The sequence below is a fragment of the Suricata suricatta genome, chromosome 14 (assembly GCF_006229205.1).
Source record: "Suricata suricatta isolate VVHF042 chromosome 14, meerkat_22Aug2017_6uvM2_HiC, whole genome shotgun sequence".
In the NCBI taxonomy this organism is placed as follows: domain Eukaryota; kingdom Metazoa; phylum Chordata; class Mammalia; order Carnivora; family Herpestidae; genus Suricata; species Suricata suricatta.
The window spans coordinates 45,852,627-45,877,144 of NC_043713.1; the positions used below are offsets into that span (position 1 = coordinate 45,852,627).

At 40.0% G+C, this 24,518-nt stretch overlaps 1 protein-coding gene across 6 annotated transcripts in view; it reads left to right on the forward strand.

Moving 5' to 3' along the window:
- Positions 1-24,518, forward strand: part of OSBPL1A (oxysterol binding protein like 1A) — a 226,604-nt gene that overhangs the window by 176,016 nt on the left and 26,070 nt on the right. For all 6 annotated transcript variants that reach the window (XM_029921355.1, XM_029921356.1, XM_029921357.1 and 3 more), the window contains one exon: positions 16,201-16,276. In XM_029921355.1, the coding sequence (XP_029777215.1) occupies positions 16,201-16,276 (76 nt within the window). The remainder of the gene's footprint in view (positions 1-16,200; positions 16,277-24,518) is intronic.

The following is a 24,518-nucleotide window of genomic DNA, read 5'->3' on the forward strand; positions in this document are numbered from 1 at the left end:
CCATTTGTTTAAAACCATTTGTTTTAAATGTACCCTGTACTGTGAGGGATACAAAGGAGGATAAGACATAATCTCTGATCTTGGAGAGATGACACTTAAGTGGGTGGGAGATGTGCTCACAAATAATGGGGTAAATAAAGACAGGGAAAGTAAGGAATTGGGAAATTTAAGCAGGATGTGGGACACCAGCTTACCTCGGTGTTTTAAGTTGGAATGTTAGAGCCACTTTTAAAATCCCATTGCTGAGAAACAGCATGTTTGAGTTCTATCTAGATCATTCCCCAAGTAGGGACTGAGGAGAACCCTGAATGGAGGAAGTCTGCTTAAAGCCTCCTCTTCCCCCAACCCTCCCCCCACTCCCGGCGATATATTTGGTGAAAGGAAGTACCTTCTAGTTTGAAGATAGGAGTCAGTTTATTTTAAAAATAATGTCCTCAGGCCCCTGTATCTGTGGCAAGTGAGACTACTGGCTAAACCAGCAGTCATCCTGTGCTTGGAAAGCCTTACTCGGGGTAAGTAGCAACGTGTCAGAACCATTTCGTGGTTTGCTTTTCTCTAGGGTGGCCAATACTTCTTAAACTGTTTCTCTGAGCAAACCAATTATAGTTGTGAATATTGTTCAACAAACAGACATTTTTAAGATCATGTTTTGAAACTGTAATTAGTAAAAGTAAGGTATTCATGCAGAAAGTAGCAGTAATTTTAAATCTTTAACAACTCAGACAAGGAAATAAGATGATTTTTCCCTGAAATAATTAATAACATCAATATCCACTTTGTGTTGAGTTTCTCTTTGCCAGGCACTGGGATGAATGTTCTGCATCACTGGCCAAGTCTCAAAGTAAAAAAAAAAAAAAAAAAAAAGATTTATTTTTTGGGGGGCACCTGAGTGGCTCAGTCAGTTAAGTGTCTAACTTCAGCTCAGGTCATGATCTCGCAGTTTGTGAGTTCAAGCCCTGCATCAGGCTCTGTGCTGACAGCTCAGAGCCTGGAGCCTGCTTCAGATTCTGTGTCTCCCTCTTTCTACCCCTCCCCCACATGTGCACGAGCTCTCTCTCTCTCTATCTCTCTCTCTCAAAAACAAACATTAAAAAAATTTTTTTTAATATATATTTTTTCAAAAATGTTGACCACATAGTTTACATGTATAAATGCACATATGTGTGTTATTGGAACATTTTCATTTTTTTTTAAATGCTGGTTTTATGGAACATTAACTTGAGTCTACAAACTACTAATGAATTAGACTGAAAATTTAAAACCACTTACAGTATAAGCCTGGTGTCATTGGGTGTCATCATAACCATTTGCTCACTGGAACCTCACCATGACAATATGAAATTTTTATGTATGTAGATTTACATGTGTATTTCTAAATAGAAACACTGAGACTTGGAATGGTTAGGTAGTTCCTTGTTGAAGTTTGCACTAATAAAGTGGCCGCCAGGGCTCTGAAACCTGGGCCTAAGGATCTGGACTTAGAGTCCTATCACTCATTAGATTTGTGACCACGGACAGTTTAGTTAAGGAGTGCTGAATTTATAGCCTTATCTTAAGGCGTAAGTGAGGCCATGCACGTTAAGTGGTTAACACAGGATCTAAGGTACAGTAAACACTCAGTGTAGTACTCCAACACTGTGTCTTGGTAGAACTAGAGTTAGCTCAGTAATAGTGAGATGTCAGAGCATTTGTGAAATGTTGCTTTTAAAGAAACTCAGTAACTTTTCCCATCCTCCCTGAAGCATACAGATCAGTGATCAGAGTTCTTTTTAAATGATAAAAGCTAGAATGAAGCTAAATAAAAATGCAAACTATGATGATTGCTCAAAGTGTGGGTAACAGAAATGTTGGAGACGGAGCTCACGTGTTGTGAGAGGGACCAGGCTGACTTCACAGGCACCGTTGGAAAAGGCACAGGGCCCAGAGCGTGCAGATCTGACATCACAAGCAGTCAGCAGTGCACAACCAAGGGCTTGCCCTAAAGACCCATAGCTATTTTCATGTAAAAAAAGGAGCTTGAGATACACATATATTCTTTGGTCATTTAAAGAATTAAAACATCCTTTAAAAAAAATCTGAAGTGGGAGAAGCCTCCTTAAGCCAAGACACACAGGCTAAAAGCTGTTTTAGAATACCCCATAGAAGACATATTTGTGCATTTTTTTCCTCTTTAATTTGCATATGATTGTATTTGCAGTTTATATGACTGAAGGGTAATATCTTATACAACAAATTCTTAAAAACTGAGCAAAAAATCCCAGTGGTATAAATGATATAAATAGGCAGTTTATGGATGCATAAACTCAGACGGTCGTTAAACATGAAAAGACGTTCTGACTCCAAACTAGTCAAAGAAGAGCAATGCAGTAGGACTTTCTGACAGACTGACAAAACTTGAATAAGAACACCTTGCTGACCCTGATTGGTGCTGGTGGGGATGTGAGAGAAAGTGCTTGCCTGCGTTGTTGGTAAAATACGAAATTACCAAAACCTTTTCAGGAAGGAGTCTGGTAATGTCTGGGGAGATAGAAAATAGATACACTTTTTGAGCCAGCAGTCGTACCCCTAGTACTCTGTCCCATAGAAATGAAAGCATCAGATTTAAAGAAGAATGTGATATATTAAGATGTTTTTGCTGTGTTGTCAGAGCTAAATAATTATAACAGTGAATGCCTTTCATGGAGAACGGCAAAATGTAGTTTTGTGTACAGATTTCTTGTCATGGATTAGGATTCACTCTTTGAAAGAATGAATTTACCATTTGACTTGAATAAATTTTCACAAAATACTGAATGGGAAAAGCAAGCCATCTAGAAGTGTGTATAAATAGTGTTCTGGATTAGAATCTTCCAGTCAGAAGTCCCCTTTGAGTGCACACGTGCCCTATTTGTGACTATTTGATAAAATGTACAAAAGTGCAGAGAAATGCTTAGCAGACTCTGAACTGGGGTTACAAGGTAACACAGTGGTGGCTGAGATGGGGAAGTGGGGCAAGCAAAAAAAACAAAAGGGGAAAAGACTGCATTAAAAATACAACCAGCGTGTATGATTTGCTACGTGATAAAAAGTTACACGTATCTGCTTGTACATCTGTGCATAAAGATCTCAGAAAGAAACTTGGAGGGCTGTTTTTGATATATTATTCACTGGGAGAAATGTGATCTGTAGAGTAATATTTCAGTAAAGAATATATACTTGTATATGCATGTTTGTGCAAAGAGGAACGTATGAAGGGGAGCCCTCCGTGCTGTTACATTGGTGTTGGAGATGGGACTAGATGGTGGGCTTGTTCCTCCATGGATTGCTTTAGGTTGCACATAATAACATAATATTTTAATTTGAAAAATGAACCATATAACTTTTTTCTAGGTAGGTAAATGCTTGAGATTATCTTGGTTGTTGTAGGTTGTGCTGGTTTTGATACAGAAATTAAACTTTTGAAAATTTAGGAACAAGAGTATAAAACTTTATAAATTAAGATTTTACCTTTCTGGGGCGCCTGGGTAGCTCAGTCAGCTAAGTGTCCGACTTTTAGTTTTGGCTCAGGTCATGATCTCATGGTTTCGTGGGTTCGAGCCCCGTGTCGGGCCGTGCGCTGATGGCATGGAGCCTGCTTAGGTTTCTCTCTCTTTCTCTTTGCCCCTCCCCAACCCGCATTCTGTCTCTCTCAAAATAAATAAATAAACTTAAAAAAAAAAAAAAAGAAATTTACCCTTTTTTCTGTGGCGATTATTAATAGAACAGTGAAGTGTTTCTTAGCTTGTCCATAGAGGAAATATTAAAAGATAGCTAAGTTTCACGTATAGATTATGATGTAACATGTATAGCCTCCCCAGATTTGGTTTGGCAGATTAGACTGTAAGCAGAATCAGAAGACCAATGATGGCTTGGAAAGAGTTATCTGCAATTTTGGTGGTAGAATATTAATATTACACACATAAATATTCATAATAACCAAGAGCTCATACAAATTGAGGAGCTAATGTAGTGGGGAGATGATATCACCAATGTCTGAATGTTTTATCTTAATATATATGTACTTTATAAAAATAACAAAATTTTTAAGATTCTTAAAGACTGATGAGCAGGTAAGAAACTGAAACATGGTTGCCATGAGACACTAGTTGTCCCAGGCATCACTTTGTCTCCTACAGCTCTGCTTCCCGAATTAGGTGAGTGTGCGTCTGTGGAGTCTGGGCTTGGACGTTTGCCCCAGGGTGGGCAGGTCGGCTGTGGCAAGAGTGCGTGCCGTGGCCCTCGTTGACATTCCACAATCTTTACATTTCTCTCTGAAAAAGACCCCACATCCACGGAGAACGCTATTTCAGTGGAGTACACACACGCCCGACATAAGACTTGTGTGGCTCATGTGGCCTCATGAAAGGAGCAGACCTGAAAATCATGAAACACCTGGCATCTACTTGCAGCCAGAACTTACTTTTGCCTGCCTTTGTTGTGTAATCTTTTTCTTCTCTTTTTCAGAGAGCCTCTGTGAGCCAACAGTTCTGTGTTTACCAGAGCAATCCATGGGGCAAGAGCAGGAAGGCAGTGGGCCCGTTGTCCGCAGGCGGATCAGAAGGGCCCGTGCAGCCGTGAATTTGAGAGGCTCTGTTTGGCTGAGCCTCACATACAGTTTCTGCCACCTAAAAGTACCTTAAAGATTTAGGAGCGAGTGATCTCCTGAACTTGAACAACCTCCCCCCCTCTTCCACTCCCCAGAAGAAGGGGGACTCTGGGTCACACTAATTTGGTTCCACCAGGGGTCTGTCCACAACACCGGGTAGGTGGGAATAGTGGCGGGATAACGCACTGAGCTGTTCGCTTCACGCACATAAAAGAACCGTGGTGAGGCTTTTCACTCAAAACCAGTTATTGTGTTGTTGTGCGGACAGTCGTAACGTCATCTGTGTGCTTGAAAATAGAACCAGGACACATCACTCTCAGTCCCTGGTACAGGGTGTTTTCTCTCTGTGTGAAGAAAAAAAGGAAGCATAGAATTCAGGATATAATGACTCTCAGATAAACTCCAAGGAAAGAGAATAACTGATCTATGGTTTCAGCCTGAAAATTCTGATTGCTTCTCTCTCTTCTGTTCTTACTTCTGCCTGGAGTCATTCCCCTTCATCCAGTATCAATAGGGATATTTTTTGTGTGTGGTAGGGGGAATAAATTTTTTAAAATATAGAAACATCTCCTTTTGAGTAGAAATCATTTTAAAGGTTTTAAATCTGCTACCTAATTATTAAAATTGTTTATTCCCTGTGCTTTCAAAAATATTACAGAAGACTTATCATTTTCTTAATGATTAGTATAGACCTGTTTCTCATTGACTGTAGACTCCTATATTGAGTGACTTTTGGTTCTTCTCCCACAGGCTTAGAGCAGTACTGTTTTTGTGTTTTCCAGAAGCAGTCACAGAAATCGGACATGTCCAGTAGTAGCCACTAGCTGCCTGTGGTTTTTGATCACTTGAATGTGGTTAGTGTGAAGGAGAAACACAATTTTAGTTTCAATCTTCGTTAATACAACTTAATTATAACAATGAGACTAAAATATTTTTCTATTACATTGCCCCTTTCTCGTTTTGGTAAGGTTAGACTTCACTTTAATTGTTGAAAATTGAGCCAAATGGAGATGTGTGCTCTAAATATAAAATACACATTGGATTTTGAAGTGTTAAGATGGGAAAAAATGTAAAGTGTCTCAGTGTTTTGTATTGCTTACATGTTGACATGCAAATGTTTTGGATATATTGTGTGAAATACAATATGTGTTTTATAGTATAGTATGGCTTGTGTTCGTTATTCTGTCCATTAGGTCTCCGTGGATTATTTATTACTCCTTGCAGGTTTGTACTCTTAAACACCATCACTTTTATCCCCCCAACCCCTAGGAACCACCATTTTACTCTCCGTACTACAGGTTTAGCTTTTTCCGATTCCACGTATAAGTGATACCATATAGGACTTGTCTTTCTCCGACTTCTCTCACTTAGTGTAATGTACTCAAAGTCATCTGTGTTGTTGCAAATTAGAGGATATCTTCCTTTCTCATGACAGAGGGATACTCCATTGTGTGTGCATACCACCTCTTTTTAACTCATTCATTCATTGATGTGCATTTTGGTTGTTTCCACGTCTTGGCTATTGTAAATAATGCTGCAGTAAACATAGGAGTGTGTCCTGTTGTCATTTCCTTTGGAGATGTACACAGGAGTAGAATTGCTGGATCATATGGTAGATCTATTTTTTATTTTTTGAGGAATTTCCATGTTTTTTTCCATAGTGGTTGGACCACTTAGATTCTAGTCAACAAGGTTGTCTTCTTGTTTCTTGATGATAGCCATTCTGATAGTTTCTTCTGTTGTCTTCTGTTCTTGATGACAGCCATTCATGATAGTTTCTTCTGTTGTCTTGTTTTCTTGATAGCCATTCTGACAGGTGTGAGGTGATACTTCATTGTGGCTTTGATTTGCATTTTCCTGATGATGAATGATATTGAGCATATTTTCATGTGTCAGTTGGCCATTTTGATTTGGAAAAATGTCTATTTAGTTCTGCCTACTTTTTAATCAGATTGTTTGGAATTTTCTTATTAAGTTGACTGAGGTTTTTTTTTTTAATTTTCTTTTTTTTTAAGTGAGAGTGTAAGCGGGGGAGGGGCAGAGAGAGAAGGGGACATAGGATCCAAAGTGGGCTCTGCACTGATTGCGGACAGCAGCGAACCCAATGAGGGGCTCGAACTCACAAACTGTGAGATCATGTCCTGAGCTGGAGTTGGATGCTCAACCAACTGAGCCACTCAGGTGTCCCAGGCTGACATGAGTTATTTATGTATTTTAGACCTTACCTCTTTAATATATGGTTAGCAGAATTTTTTTTTTTAGGTTGTCTTTTTATTTTGTTGCTTTTGCTGTACAGAGCTTGAGTTTAATGTAGTCCCATTTTTTTTCTTTTGTTGTTTGTACTTTTGACATCCTGCCCCCCAAATTGCGAAGACCAATATTGATGACCTTCCCTGTATTTTCTTCTAGGAGTATTATGGTATGAGATCTTATGTTTAAGTCTTTGATCCATTTCTAATTATTTTTTGAGTGGTATGAGATTGGGGTCCAGTTTCATTGTTGTGTTTGCAGTTTTTCTTAGCACCATTTGTTGAAGAGACCATCCGTTCTCCACTGGGTATTCTTTGCTTTCTTGTTGAATATTAGTTTAGCAGAAATGCTGGGGTTTAATTCTGGACTTTCTGTTCTGTTCCTTTGGTTTATGTGTTTATTTTTGTGCCAGTACTTACTGGTTTTTTATTACTGTGGCTTTATTGTATAGTTTGAAATCCAGAAGTGTGATACCTTCACCTTTGTTCTTTTTCTCTTAGAATTGATTCGGCTATTTGGGGTCTTTTGTGGTCCCATGCAAATTTTAAGATGATTTCTTTTTCTGCAAAGAATGTCTTTGATATTTTGGGGATTCCATTGAATCTCTAGATTGCTTTGGCTAGTGTAGCTGTATTAACAGTATTAATTCTTCTGATCTATGAACATGGATGTCTTGCCATTTGTTTGCATCTTTACTTTCAGCAGAGTTTTGTAGTTTTCATTGTCTGGATTTTTCATGTCCTTGGTTAAGTTTATTCCTAACTATTTTATTGTTTTTGATGCTAATGAGAATGGGATGAGTTTTTAAATTTTTTTTTCAGTTGCTTCATCATTAATATAAAGGAATGTAATTGATTTCCATACGTTGATTTTGTATTCTGCTACTTTACTGAAATTGTTGGTTAATTCCAACAGTTTTATGTGTGGGGGAAGTTTTTTTGGTTTTTGTCTTTACTGATTCTTTGGGGGTTTCTTGACTCCACTTCCTCAATTTGCAATGGGGTTATATCCCAATAACCCATCATAAGTTAAATTATCATAAGTTGAAGATGCATTCAATATCGCTAACCTACCTAACATCATAGCTTAGCCTAGTCTACCTTAACCATACTCAGAATACTTATATTAGCATACAGTTGGGCAAAATCATCTAATACCAATTTTATAATAAAGTGTTGAATATCTCATGTAATTTATTGAATACTGACTACAAGTGAAAAACATAATGGTTATATGGGTACAGAATGGTTATAAGTGTATTGGTTGTTTACCCTTGTGATCTTGTGGTTGACTGGGGGCTGTGGCTGCCATTATCTGGCATCATGATAGAGTACTGTACATGTAGCCCAGGAAAAGATCAAAATTCAGTGCATACAGGGGTGCCTGGGTGGCTCAGTCGGTTAAGCGTCCTCCTTTGGCTCAGGTCATGATCTCATGGTTCATGGGTTTAAGCCCCGTGTCAGGCTCTGTGCTGACAGCTAGTTCAGAGTCTGGAGCCTGTCTTCAGATTCTGTGTCTTCCTCTCTCTCTGACCCTCCCCTGCTCACGCTGTCTCTCTCTCTTTAAAATAAAATAAAAACATTTTTAAAAATTCAATGCATATGACTTTCACACCATCATAATAGAAGCCTTTTATTTCTTTGTCTTGCCTACATTGCTCCAGCTAGGACTTCAGTGTTCTATCAAATATGAGTGGTGAGAGTAGGCATCCTTGCCTTGTTCCTGATCTTAGAAGAAATGCTTTCTGTTTCTCTCCAATATGTATAATCTTAGCTGTGAGTTTGTCACATACAGACTTTCTTATGTTGAGGTATGTTCCTTCCATACCCAGTCTGTTAAGGGTTTTTAATCATGAAAGGATGTATTTTGTTGAATCCTTTTTCTGGATCTATTGAGATGATCCTGTGATTATTATCTTCCATTTTATTGATGTAATGTGTTGTGTATGTTGAACAATACTCACATCCCAGGGATAAATTCCACTTGGTCCTGATGTACATAATCTTTTAATGTGCTCTTGAATTTGGTTTGCTAATATTTTGTTGAGAATGTTTGCATCTGTACTCATCAGGGATATTGGTTTATCATTTTCTTGTGGTATCCTTGTCTGGTTTTGGTATCAAAGTAATGCTAGCTTCACAGAATGAGTTTGGAAGTGTTCCTTGGTATTTCATAAAAGTTTGGGGTGATTGGTGCTAATTCTCCTTTAAATGTTTGATAGATTCTTCAGTGAAACTGTCTGGTCCTGGTGTTTTCTGTGTTGGTAGGGTTTATTTTTTTTTAATTACTGGTTTAATCTCTTTTCTCATTATTGGACTGTTCAGATTTTCTATTTCTTCTTAACTCAGTGTTGGTAGGATATGAGTTCTAGAAATGTATCCTAGATTTGTAACGGATCCTAAAAATATAACCTAAATGTATTCTAGGTTATATAATTTATTGGCATATAATTGTTCATAGTAGCCTTATAATTCTGTGCATTTCTATAGTTTCAGTTGTAATTTCTTTTTTTTTTAAATGTTTATTTTTGAGAGAGAGAGAAAGTGAGCGTGAGTGGGGGGAGGGGCAGAGACAGGGGGAGAACCGGAATCCCAAGCAGACTCCAGGCTCTGAGCTGTCAGCACAGAAACTAGGGTGGGGCTCTAACCCACAAACCATGATATCATGACCTGAGCCCAAGTCAGACGCTTAACCAACTGAGCTATCCAGGCGCCCCTGTAATTTCTGCTTTCACTTGAGTGTTCTTTTTTTCTTAGTCTAGCTAAAGGTTCATCAATTTTGTTTATATTTTTGAAGAATCAGATCTTAGTTTCATTGGTCTTTTATTGTTTTTCTATTTACTTATTTATACTTTGATCCTTATTATTTCCTTCCTTCTGCTAACTTTGGGCTTAATCTGTTCTTTATCTAGTTCCTTGTTAAAAAGTTAGGTTGTTTATTTGAGATCAAATTTCTTAACACATACATTTATTGCTATATATTTTCTTCTCAGAATCGCTTTGTTGTATCCCACAATACTTGATAGGTTGTGCTTTCATTCTCATTAGTTTCAAGATAATTTGTTATTTCTCATTTGGTTTCTTTTTTGACCCACTGGTTGTTTAGAAGAACGTTGTTTAGTTTCCACATATTTGAAGATCTCCCTTTCCTTTTAATCAAGCATTGTGATCAGAGAAGATAGTTGGTATGACTTCAGTCTTTTGAATTTTCTAAGATTTGTGGCCTGCAACATGCTCTGTCCTGGAAAATCTGTGTGCACTTAAGAATGCATTCTGCTGCTTTTGGATAGAACATTCTGTAAAAATCCATCTACTCTGTGGTTTGCTTTTAGTGTTCTTTGGATGGTCTATCCATTGCTGATCCTGGGGTACTGAATTCTTCTGTACTTATTGTATTATTCTCTATTTCTTCCTTAAGATCTATTATTAATTGCTTAAATACATACTCAGTGCTCAGGTGTTGGGACTGTATATATTTATGACTATTATATCTGCCTAATATATTGACCCCTCCCCCTTATCATTATATAATGACCTTCTTTGCCTTCTGTTACCCTTTTTGGCTTGAAATCTATGTTGCCTGATGTAAGTATGATTACACTAACCTCTCTCTCTTTCTTTCTTTTTTCTTTTCTTTTTCTTTTTTTTTTTTTTTTTTTTTTTGCTTGGACTGTCACCTTCCATTCTTTCTTGTTGAGCCCATGTGGCCTTTAGGGCTGAAATGAGACTCATTAGGCAACACATAGTTGGCTCTTGTTTTTTTAATCCACTCAGCTACTCTGCATTTTGATTGGTGAGTCAATTCATTTACATTTAGAGTGATTATTGTTATGTAAAGACTTATTACTGCCATTTTATCTTTTGCCTTCTGGTTGTTTTGTCTCTCCTTTGTTTCTTTTTCCTTCTATTTCTGTCTACCTTTGTAAGTTGGCGGTTTTCCTTGGTAATTTGATCAGTCTCCCTCTGTTTTACATTTTGTGTCTTAGTTGTAGATTTTTGCTTTGTGGTGACCATGAGGTTTACATAAGACATCTCATAAATAAAGTAGTCCTTTTTCTGTTGATACCAATCTATCTTCATTCATCTACAAAAGTTTTATCCTTTATTGTTACAGATTATCTCTTTGTAGGCTATGATTTTGTTACCAAGTTGTAGTAGGTTTAGTTACTTTTAAATGTTCTTTTACTGTATGCTCTAAATTTAATATAGTATTCTAAAAAACAAAAGTTACCGTATTATTACTTGCCTGGTTAATCAGGTTGAGTTTTGTGTATTGTCATCTTTTCATTTTTGCTTGAAGTGTCCCTTTCAACATTTCTTTTAAGGCAGGTCCAGTGGTGGCGAACTCCTTTAACTTTTGGTTTTGGGAAAGGCCTTAATTTCTCCTTTGCCAGGCGGACTGTTCTTGGCTGGCAGTTTTTATCTTTCAGTATTTTGAATTTGTCATTCTATTCTCTCTTGGCCTGTATTCCCCCTGCGAAATCTGCTGACAGCCTACTGGGAGTACTTTTGTAGGTTACTGTCTCTCCCGCCATCGTGTCTTCCAAATTCATTCATTATTATTGACTTTGACAGTTTTAATATAATGTGTCTGAGAGAAGATCTTTTTGCCTTGAGGTAATAAGATGTTAGCTTCGTGGACCTACATATCCATTTGCTTCTCCAGGTTTGGGGAGTTCTCAGCTATTTATTTTTTTAAATATGCTCTCTGTTTCCTTCTTCCTCTCCTCTCCTTCTGAGATACTCATTCTTCTGTTAGCATTTTAATGGAGTCAGATAGTTCTCATAAGGAGTTTTCACTTTTTCAAACTCTTTGTTCTCTCCTTCCACCTTAATCATTTCTATATTTCTCTCCTCAGGCTTGCTAATTCTCTCTTCCATAAGCTCTGCTCTGTTTCCAGTGCATTCTTCATCTCATTTATTGAGTCCTTCAGTTACAGAATTTGTTTCTTCTTCTTCTTCTTTTTTTTTTTTTTTTTTTTTTTTTTTAGAATTTCAGTCTCTCTGGTAAAGCACTTCAATTCATTAATTTTATTCCTGAGATCATTGTGTTGCCATTAGGGTTTTCATGTAGCTCATTGGATTTCATCATAACTGCTGTTTTAAATTATTAATTAGATTGCAGTATTCCATGTCCTTGGGTTCCATTGCTGGAAAATGGTCATGATAGAGTTTTATATTATGTGATTTTTCATGGTGTGTGGTGAGAAATGTCCTTGCCTCCACATTTGAAGTAGTAAACACCTTATTTAGCCAAGGTTTTCTTTATAGTTAACAGGTTGAATAAGGGTTTTCCTTTTGTTTTCCAGAAGATGGGGCTATAGTATACCATTTTGGGTTTTGTTACCAGAACTGACTTCCTGCTAAGGGTGGGAGCATGAAAAAAAGCACAGGGTGGTGGCAGAGTGGGAGGGAGGTGTGTACTTCACACTTGGGGCTTTGGGTGTACTCATGGCCTGCTCAGGGAAACTTCAAGTGGGAGGGGTTCCAGAGGTTTGTGGGCCAGCCTCTTGGGGCTGACAGCGGACGCTTTCCTTCAGAGGTGTCTCATCAGGGTGCCCAGTCCCTTCAGCTCCACCTGTTTGCAGACAGACCCCCACTCACTGCCTTAACCCTCCACCTCCTCTGCCAGAAAGGTTGTGTGCTGGCTCAGTGCGGGACTGGCTGCTGCCTTCTCTGTCCTCACAGTCTGCAGCTGCCAGGTCCACTTCCTCGTCCACGGGCCAGTCCACCCACTCTAGGGTACACAGACGGATGGATTTCTTGGGCATCCTGCTATGTTGTGCAGAGACACTGTGGTCCCCCTTGCCACCCCCCAGGGTACGTATGTCCAATTAGTTGTAAATCAGGAGAGAAAACAAATGACTCATGGCACCATGGTGCTGAAATCATTCTCAAATAAAATATATTATTGAAATGAATTTATCTTGTTCTCTTTTTTTTTTTAATGTAGCCACTGCAAAATTTAAACCTCTATATGAAGCTTTCATATTTCTGTGGGAGGTTTCTCCACTTCAGCACCACTAACATTTGGGGCTGGGTCGTTCTTTGTATGGGGGCCCATGGTCTTCCTTATCGGGTGTTGAGTGACATCCCTGGCCTAGCTCTTCTAGATCAGCTTCCCACCCAGCGCAGGGATGCCTTTCTGGGCCGTGACAGAAAGGGATCATTCAGCCGCTGTTTGAAACCTTTACTTAAATAAGAATCTCTTGTTTATCATTTTTGGAATTAATTATAAGACTTTTCTATCAGTATCCTACTGGTAACTTCTACCAGTGGTCCCCATTTTGATCACTTGGGTAGCACAGAATAAACCAAATTCTTTATGAAAGAGAGAATGCATGCTAAAAGGCCTTATGCATGCCAAAGTTCATTCATCAAGTACTGCAACTCCCCCTTTGTGTTAGGCACTGCCTGGGCAGCAGGGACACCGCAGTAGTGAAACATGAGTACTCCGGTATACCACTTGGGGGAAGTGGTTAATATTTGAGGACCTACAGTAGTATGTCGAGTGTCGATCCGTGCTGTGGAGAATACTGAAACAGGCAGAGGCGCTTAGGGAGTGTTTTTGTTGGCAGGGGCGCAGAGAGTGGTGGTGGGATGCTGTTGCTCCTGGCCCCGTCCTCTATTGCCCTAAGACCTCTGTCATGCCGACTGTTCCCCAGATCTCCAGTTTCTTTTCTTTGTTTTGGACCACACATTTCTTTCATCCATTTCTTGTAAGAAATGTTTCCCAGACACATCTGCCTGGCCTCTGGTACGTCTTCCTGAGTGGGATTGTTCAGGTTTCTTTTAAAAGGGGTGCATGGATCTGCATCCTGGCTCTGGTCTGATCCTTGCAGAGTTCCCCTTTGGGAATATTCTAGCTGCTCTTCTCCTTTTGGCGGTCTGAGATTGCACCTGCCTTTTTGGCAGCGTCGTCATGCTATTGACTCAGATTACGGTCAACAACCCCGAGGTCTTTCCCTGTGCTGTGCCTTCCATGTTGTGCACTTGTCCCGGAGGCCAGGGTTTCTCTTGCAGTTTTTGATCAGCATATTGCACACAGTCTGATCTAAAGGAGTTTGCTTTTACAGGTCTTACACAAGAAGATAGCAGGGACTTTGTGATGGCCTGTTACCTTTCACAGACCCTTTTACCTCTGCCTTCTGGTTCAGCTCTGGAATAGATAATGTTGCAGATAATCTGGCCTCCTGATGAATGGGCACCAAATTTTCCTAACATACCATACTGAGATAAGTGCATGAAAATGAATGTGGGCTGTTCGCAGGTGGGATTCTGGTCTGGCAATCCTGTAATGATCTCTAAACTGAAAATTAAAAAACAAAAAAACTGTGGGTGTCTTTTATCTTCTGTTTCCAGAATGTTTCTTGGTCTTCTTGCTTTTAATCAATATAGTGATACATACCTGTGCTCTCAGTGTCGGCCGTGGCCGGGAGGGATTGCAGCCCCCCATCCAGCCTTCACAGAGCTTATCCCAGGCTCAGACTTCTAGCATCTGTTCCATTTCTGGCTGACCGATTCACAGACAAAAGATAGAAACTTTGGATAGTTGACCCTTGGACAGTTCACTTCCTGGGCAGTCGAAAATCCATATATAATTTTTGAACCCTCAAAAACTTAACTACTGATAGCCTACTGTTGACCGGAAGCCTTACCAAAAACATGTAAATAGTCCTTAGCACATATTTTGTATGTCATGTGTATTATATACTATATCTTACAATAAAGTGAGATTTTAGAAAATCATAAGGAAGAGGAAATACGTGTATAGCACTGTACCATATTTATTTAAAGAACCCACATGTCAGCGGACCCGTGCAGCTCCAACCAGCGTTCAGGGGCAACTATGCACCTCTCTACAACTGCACTGAACATGCAGATTGTGGATGACGGTGGGGACTCTGTCCAACCAGTGTTCAGGGGCAACTATACACCTCTCTACAACTGCACTGAACATGCAGATTGTGGATGACGGTGGGGACTCTGTCCAACCAGTGTTCAGGGGCAACTATACACATCTCTACAACTGCACTGAACATGCAGATTGTGGATGACGGTGGGGACTCTGTCCAACCAGTGTTCAGGGGCAACTATGCACCTCTCTACAACTGCACTGAACATGCAGATTGTGGATGACGGTGGGGATTCTGTCCCTGGGTTCCACCGCTCATGTCATAGAGATTCATGGTCCTGGATGGTGGGGAATGTGATTTAAATACCATCTGTGGCTACTTATCCAGCAGATTGGTTAGATGACAGATCTGCCAAATGAACAGTGTGTGTTCCTTAAAAAGAAAAAGAAATCAGAAGGATCTTACCATGGAGGATTTAAAAGTATTATTTATTTTAAAACTTTATGTTAACTTCTGTAATGCAAATTAGTTTGTAGAATAAAAGTTCTTTATAAAACACAGCCTCTGACTGTGTTTACTATTTTGTTTGATGCTTTAGTTACGTACGTGTATTCTAAGCAGCAGTTGCTATATCAGCATCTCTTGCCATAATCTAAGATAACCAAAAAGAATGTACTATTTTAACAGTTTTAGAAGGGTGGTCTGTGCACCTGTCTCCACTACCCCAGTAGTGCTGTCATTGTGATCTGTGGAAGGGAGGTCACCTTCTCATCAGCCAGGCCTGGATGCCTGAACCCTGACACGTGGCTTATCCAGGCCACTCTGCACCAACATCCACCAGCCTTCTGCTACCTCCAGACCCCTGCAGAGCCTTTGACAGTGCTCCTTCTGTAGAGGTTAATTTGCAAGGGGTTTCCTGCATATCCAGAGGGGCTAAATTTTGTTTGACAGCAGTGTCTTTGGGAAAGAGCTAATGAATGACGCTGGGCCTAAATTTTACTTTGGCCTTATAGCTCATTTGCTTTTTTCCATTTAGTTTCTTAAAAACAGGCCCTGTGATGGCATTTTGTTTACATTATATAGCAGCTGGAGTGCAATCACGTATGAAGCGTCCAGATATGGTAGGTGTGTCTCAAAGCAAACCAGAGTCTGCTGTCCCAGTGCGTGACAGGAAGATGAGCCTGTGAGGTGGGGCAGAAAGTTGGACGCCAGCAGGGGAGCTGGGATCATTAGGGTCAATAACACCAAGGGCACAGGGTCAGTGGATCTGTTGTGACACTTTTCAGGGGCCAGCATAGCAGTGATCAGGGTACAGCCTCTGACAGACCCTGTTTTCCTCTGTCTACAGAGAGGCACATTTTAAGGTGTCTATACATGCATGCCTGTGGTGTTCATATTAATGGCAATAATGTTTCCCTCCTAGTGTCAATGGCATTAAAATTAAATGTTTATTTCTCTTTTCTTTTTTCAGAACAAGCCTGCCCTCCCCTATGTTTTCCAGAAATGACTTCAGTATCTGGAGCATCCTAAGGAAATGTATTGGAATGGTAAATTAACTGTCAGTTTTCTAACATTAAGCAGCCATGTTTCCTTACATATTGTTTGGAAGGGAATCTTAATGTTGGCATAAAAGTGATGTACAACAAAGTTTATGGAAACTTGAGATTCGGAAATTAGGAAGTCTGAGGTTTGCCTGACAGACTTTGAACCACTCTCTGTGCCAGTTTAATGGGATTTCATTGTGACTTTTCACTGTTGAGAAAATAGGAAAAGAAAATGCTCTTTTCCTGTTGTCACACCCCCTTTATGTTTCCTCATAAAATTACCCAGAAGTTCTCTCAGAAAGCACAGACTCCCCAAAGTGTAGGATATAATTTCATGTACACTTCTCCATATGAGCTACTTGTTTTGTGCTTTGAATTTTAAGTGTGGTATATTAGATATTTGGAATATCTCTGTCTCTGCTTAGCTGTGCAGGCCGATCTGATGTGGGGGGCAGGGGAGGGCAGCACCTGGCAAAATCTTCTAGATTCCATGAAGACTTAGATTCTCCTTAAAACAATGGTCCACAGCTCCACCTGGACATCAGTTAGGCTAGAATTCTGAGTAAAGTTCTCTTCATTCTTCTAAAAGGAACTTTGCCCAACTAGAATGATGAACCATGTAAAACATGTGAGTCCTGAGCTGTAGAAGCGTCTGCCTGGACTTTACCTTTTATAGTGTGACAGTGTGCATCCCGGAAATGCCCTGGGGACTTCCTGCACCAAAAAGTGTCGTCACTCTCTTTTCATTCGGCTGCTTGCCGTCCATGAAACTCAGGATATGCCCACTTCGGCATTTCTCTAATGTCCCTGTACTCTGCATGGAGTTACCCCATCTGAGACTTTCCAAATGGGACTTTCAAGGAGCTAATCCCAGAAATAGTCATTTTAAACAATTATTTTCTGATTCTACTACGTGGAGAGTAACTCAACTAAGCTCTAGAGCCAGGTGATGGGATTTATCCCAGCTTTGCTTCTTCCTACCTGTGAGACCCCGGGGAACCTACTGTACCGCCCTGCATAGGGTTTCCTTCTGGGTAAAGTTAGGAGAATAATTTGTACTTTAGAGGTGTATTGAGAGATGAATAACATAATTTATGTAAATTGTCTAGGAAGTCCCTGGTTTAGCTTAATGCTCAATATTAGCAGCAGTTAATCACACTAAAGAATCGGAGCACCTGCCTGTAATTACATTAAAACTCATCAGGACAAACTAAATGTATATATTCTTAAGATGTTACTTATACATGTTAGTGTCTTTGGATCTGAAATTTTCAGGACAAAAAACGTGTATTAAACAGAGCCAATATTTTTCAAAGCCTTAGTAAACATATTTACCACTGTGACTTAGTATGCAAATAGGTATATTTGTGTGTTTAAAATTAAAACCTGGGGTGCCTTGGGTGACTAAGATGGTTAAGTGTTCAACTCTTGATTTATGCTCAGATTATGATTTCGTGGTCGTGGAATGGAGCCCTGTGTGGAGCCTGCTTGAAATTCTCTTTCTCTCTCTCTCACCCCCTCCCCTGCTCATGTGCACACATGCAGTCAGTCAGTCTCTCTCTCTCTCATACATCCCTCCCTCCTTCCCTCCCTCCCCCTCTCAAAAGTAAATAATAAACCAGTTTCACAAAAGGAACATTCATCATTGCAATAAATATTTCCTTTTATGTTAAATTAATGCTGATTCCAACTCATTAAATAGATTGCATAATCTCTAATGAATGAAACCCTCACGGTAGAATTGATACCACATCTGTCAAAGACTATTTGGTTTACAGAATTTGTATGCAAACTTCAGATGTGGCTGAGCCTTTTGAGACACCGTGGAAAATACAGGTTTCTGTATTTCTTTTGCTTGAATCTACTACCATTTTCTGTCTCACAAGCATCAGGCTTAGTGGTGGGTTCATGAATTTGTTCAGGCTAGAGGTCTAGTTTATGTCTAAAGTAGTCATTCTGTCTAAATGGAGAATGTTCTTTTAAAAGATAGGACATAATGTCATGTTGGATCATACCTGTCATACTTTGAAAGATAAACTCTTATTTTCTAGAAGAATGTTTTTACTTTTATTTTTTATTTCAGAACTATTTGTGTAAATAGATGTTCTCTACTAAGTTTATAAGAGGCCAACATTCTTGGGACATTTATTAATGTGAATTGAAGGAATTATGTAGCATTTGGAAGTATTATCCTTTGGGCACTGGCATAGATCCCCTCTCGTAGGCAATAAAAACAATCAAAAGCTGTAAGAGTTGGCCAACAGTAGAGATTTAAAGTACAATATATCTTAAAAATAAATGAAGTGCAGTGTATCTGTTTTAAAGAGTTTATTCATTTTGAGAGAAAAAGCACAAGCTGCGGAGGGGCAGAGAGATTGGGAGAGAGAGAGAATATCAAGCAGGGTCCGTGCTATCAGCGTAGTGCCCCATATGGGGCTCAATCCCACGAACCGTGATATCATGACCTGAGCCAAAATCAAAGAGTTGGACACCTAACCAACTCAGCCACACAGGCGCCCCAAGTACAATGTATCTTGAGAGAAAAATACAAATATCATTAGAGTAAGTTTTTAAAAGTAATGTTAGGTATTGACCCCTCCAATATCTGCCTCCATGTATCCTACAAAAGAAAATAGTTCAAAACTTAGAAAAGTAATATCCATAATGTTTTGGTACTTAAGTTCAAAATGAAGGCATTTTTAAAAATCCTACAGTGCACTTCTGTGATTCTTTTTTTCTTTTTCAGCTTTTTTAAAGTTTATTTATTTATTTTTGGAGGAGAGGAGTGGGGGCAGGAGTGAGAATCCCAAGCAGGCGCCTCACTATCATGCAGAGCAGAGGAGTCCATGCAGAGCCGATACTGATCTCAAACCCACAGACCGTGAGATTGTGACCTGAGCCGAAATCAACAGTCAGACACTTACTGACTGAGCCCCCCAGGCACCCTGCATTTCCATGATTTCTGTTACACTGAACAACCCAAACACTGCAGGGCACCTGGGTGGTTGAGTCAGTGGAGCGTGCAACTCTTGATCTCAGGGTTGTGAGCTGAAGCCCCATGGTAGGTATAGAGATTACTTAAAAACAAACATAAGTACATGGCTTTTATGAACTCATGATAGATGTTGAGTGTAGAGATTACTTTAAAAAATAAAAAAAATTTAATGTTAATTTATTTTTGAAAGAGTGTGCAAGCAGGAGAGGGGCAGAGAGATAAAGACACAGAATAAGAAGCAGGCTCCAGGCTCTGAGCTGTCAGCACAGAGCCCAATGTGGGGCTTGAACCCACAAACCGTGAGATCATGACCTGAGCCAAAGTTGGATGTTCAACTGAATGAGCCACCCAGGCGCCCCCAAAAAATAAAATCTTAAAAAAATATTCAGACACTTCAGTTCCTTTCTGTGTGGACAAATCTCCATTCCAAAAGCCACGTACATTTCCTTCAGCCAACTCTTTCCCATAGCTCCGCATTCCTAGTTTCTCAGCTTTATAATAGTCTTAAAAGTAGTGGAGGATATTTGGTATCGAACCGTAGCTTCTCATGATGTCTCCATTGACTTGAGAGTGTGCCAGAACAGAGTGGAGAGTATGAGCATCCTGCAGGTAAAAACCTCACAATTCTACACTGAACTAGGGTTCAACCCCAACTTTTTAAAATCTTAATGCCCCTTATGATGATATGGTTTCGTTGTATAGCATCATTATTCAAAATACATGGCTTTGGGGCGATTGGCTGGCTCAGTCGGTAGAGCATGAGCCTCATGATCTCAGGGTGTGAGTTTGAGCCCCATATTGGGTATAGAGATTACTTAAAAATCTTTAAAAATAAACCATCAATACATGGCTTTTATGAACTCATGATAGATGCTTATCTGCCAGGTGTGGTCTAGGAATAACTTGTCTTAATCAGGAAGGAAATGCAGAGATCTTCTGACTTTTGCCATCCTGGACCTCAGTACCCTGCAGCACCATCTCCAGCCAGGCTCACTTTGACCTCGCCTTCCACTTCCACATATGTACACATTTTGCTTTGCTTCTTTCTAAAAAGAGTGTCGATGTAACTGCTGGAGAGTATTGGGCTAAGTGAAATCAGTCAGTCAGAGAAGGACAGATATCATATGTTTTCACTCATATGTGGATCTTGAGAAACTTAACAGGAGACCATGGGGGAAGAGGAGGGGAAAAAATAGTTGCAGAGAGGGACGGAGACTTTTAAATACATAATACATAAGAGACTTTTAAATACAGAGAACAAACTGAGGGTTGATGGGGGGGGAGGGGGAAATGGGTGAGGAGCATTGAGGAGGGCACTTATTGAGATGAGCACTGGCTGCTGTATGTAAGCGATGAATCATAGGAATCTACCCCCCAAAACCAAGAGCGCACTCTATACTCTGTATGTTAGCCAACTTGACAATAAATTATATTTAAAAAAAATAAGACTATGGAGACTTAGATTTCCAAAACTAATGACATCTTCCTTTTTCCTTCCAATCTGTTTTGGACAGGATTATGTTACTAAATGTTGGATAATACTACATGAAATGAATACATTACATAACTGATACTCAACTCTAAAATCTCTGTGATTGAAGGTTTTACAAAACAGATTCCCAGCTCAGAACTAATACTGGTTAGTGGTTTGAAATCTTTCTTCCTTATTTCCTTACTCCCATTGTCCTTTTGTTTAAAGGCTCTGATCTCATAATCCCATTGTCCTTTGCTTCCCCTATTTTCTTTCTCCTCTCCTCTCTCATCCCTTCAGGGTTTCTCAGCAGGACTCACCCAGAGGTTAGGTCCTGGGTGTTCATGCCCACTGACTTTTGAAACCAGGGCCAGCAGCGGGGTGAGGCCCAGAATTTGAGCAGGCACCTGTGCACAGCGCTTTGCAGGTGCCTACCCTGAGTTTACTAAATATATTGACAGCATAGAATATTAGTGTTGGATTATTATCAGAAATGAGGAAGGTCTGATATAAATACTGACCTTTTAAAATGAAACTGTGATGTTACTTTTAATGATGTCCAGTGGAAACAAATACCATAGAGATGAATACAAGAGCAAGCGGTTACTTTAGGAGTTGAAAAGTTTATAGTTCCATTTGCTCCTTTGACTCCTACTTGCCTTCCATATTTCCTACAGAATATTATCCTAAACTTTTTAATCTTTTAAGGTCTTTTACTGATTATTACACTTTCCTATCACAAAAATACTTAGAAATATAAACATTGGACAATATATATCCTGTGACCTTAAGACTTTAATATTAAGTTCCTTTGCATCACATTATTCTTACAAGTATTATTATGTGAGTGATCAAAATAACAAGGGTTACAAGATTTATGAAAATATTAACATAAAAGGTAAAATGTTCATAAATAGATTTTTTCTGCTAGGTTTAGACCTCTGCGAATGTCACCTATTGCTAGAATGTGACCGGCTTTTCACTAACAATTAGGAAAAAGGCAAAAGATTTATACAATCTGAAGAGAAACCAGAGTATCAGTAACAATTAGGTAAATTTTTAGTAGATTCAAGGATTAAGAAACCTTGCTCATAATAGTAGACAAATGAAAGTGAAGATTTGGTGGGGTTTTGAATCTTGCAATACCGTTCAGTTCTTCGGCCCTTTCCCAACTGTGTGGCAAAAGTTCAGATAACAGTGTGTTATCAAAAATATTTTTCTATGATTCACAAGTTGACAGCTCAGTTGGGGCTTTCTTCAGTGTTAATGTAAACAAATGAAGAGAAAACTCACTTGTAGAGGTTTTATGAGCCTCCGTGGAGCCATAGGTGCCTTGGCCTCTGGGAAATGTGGCCACAGAAGCTCCTCCAGGGCTCTCAGCTCTTGCTGCACGTAGCTCTGTCCTCTTACTCACATGTACCTTGCAGTAGTGAGAAGGGAGGAGAAAATTGAAATAGTTTTCACTGCAACACACCTGTATCAGTGTAATAATTTTCGATAAAATGCTTTTATCTTACCATGAGCTGTAACATTTTCCCCTCAAAACCACAGATTTAGCTCATTCATGTGACGCTGGGTGCCTGCCACCCAGCCATAGAGCCGGCCATACTCAGGCACATCCCAGGTCAACTCACTGTCAGGAGTGCGAGGGTATTTTGAGGTTTAGATAAACATGTTAGTATATTTCGCTGTGACAGCTGCCCCATTCTTGAATTCTAAATCAAGAGATTTGGAGCTTTGCCAAAGCCAGTGATAAATACTTGAGAGACAGGGAATAGAAACAGCAAAGTAGTTAAACACAACCTAGCATCTTTACCACCTTCGTTTCCAGTGTTCTGAAATCAGAATACCCCAATATGGGAGAAATGGCCAGAAGAGCCCTTTTCTGATGTCAGGTCTTCCCCTACACTGAAACACGGAAAGTCATGGAGCCCTCTTGCAGGTTATGGCGCCTCCCTCACCGGTCCTACCACTGTACTTCTACACCGCCCTTCCTTTGGTATCCTGAGGAGTTTTACATTTCCGAGCAAGAATACTATACAGTGATTGAGGCTGCTGTGAGGTGTCCTCCCTCCACCCCCGTCACAGAAGGGTAGTTGAGGGCAAGTGGGAGAAGAGAAACAGCACGACTTCCAATGCGGGTGTCTGCTCCGACCTGCCCGTAATTAGGGAGCCTGTGGAGGCTCAGCCTCTGGAAATTGGTCCCCTTACAGCAGCCCCACCCACATAGCTTCTAGCCAGACTTTGTGCACCTTGAGCGAATACAGGGTGAAGCCTGAGATCCATCCAGGCGTCAGCCAGTGTGTCTCTTGTCCTTCCACATTCCTCTCCAGTGGTTGTCCAGACTTCAGTTTAAATGCCTCCCAACTCTGAAAGTTGAAGAATAGGGAAGGAATATCTTTGTGTTTATCTTTTTCCTCGTAGCTTTTCTTCTGTTTTCCTTTCTGTTTCTACCATTGGTTTGCACTCAGGTGCACATAGTGTGGTTCAGTTCACACACTGCCCCACTGTTCCTTCATTTCCAAGTGTGTTATCTTCCACTTGATCCCGTTGTGTTCCCCTGGGCTGGTCTGTGAGCGCTGAAGAGCAGTGGTATGACCAACAGCAAAAGGCATAAGAGCGGCAGGCCTTTTTCAAACTGCTCATCCACATGGTTGCAGGAGGGTTGTCTTGTGCGTACTTCATGCGACAGCTTTTGGCACAATCGGTGGTATTTGGAAAGCAAGAACCTCTCATGCAAGATAAACTGGAAGATGGTAGACATCTTATGGAGGGAGGGCACTGAGTAGCAGATGTGAGAGACTTTTGACCCTCTGAATCCCTTAAATGTAAGCAGGATGGATTTCTACCTCCTTGGTAGCTGTGGGAGGTGGAGGGGGTGTGGAGGAAGGACCCGCTACCAACTTCATCTTGCAGAAGGCACATCCAACGAGCAGAGCCAAGACTGCTTCTAGTACTTACTCGTCACTGAAGGGCCTAGAAACCCATTTAGTGCTTGGGTCACACTCCTGGGTGAGGACTCTGCCTGCATCCTTGCTGCCTGGACAAACAAGCAGACAGATTTCTCCTGAGACCTCAGTTGAGTTCTCTCTGTAACCCAGCTCTTAATATTTGCACAATTGGGTATTAACAGTGTTAGAGTTTACATATATAAAATATTTTCCATTTAGCTGGAATCAAACTTGGCCTTGCCTTCGGGTGGTTTATATAGTGCTCAAGAGATGAAGCAAGCAGCCCTTCTCCCCTCCTTTTCCTCTCAGTTTGTCAGTAGATGAGAAATTGCAATTAAGAGTTTCTTCAGTTTCATCATTGGTTGCTATTAATTTGCATGGATAAATTTAAACTTTGTTTTCAGCTGGGTCACAGGGTGGAACTGCGTGGCATAAATATTTAATTTTTCCAGCCGACTGATGCTCCCAGTGAGTAGCCTAGCTCATGTTTCTTCCTGAAAGTTGACCCTCATAATGTGCGTTGTTTCTTTTCCTCTTACTGGAATCTGCACAGTACTTAGTAGTGGTGTGCAGTATCTAGAGAGTCCAAAAGCAGCCTTTATTATATTGGAAGTAAAAATGATGTCACTGTAAAATTCCAAAATGAGACGAAATAGACTTCCTGTTACTGAGTTTTTCATTACATATCTAGGGAACTATACATTTTAACAATTAAAAATTACCGTAAAATTATTTTAAAATAATTTCATTAATAGAGGAAATAAAACTATTTAAGTCCATTGCTGCAGTTTAAGAGTATAAATACTCCTACTCTTCTGACTCTCAGAG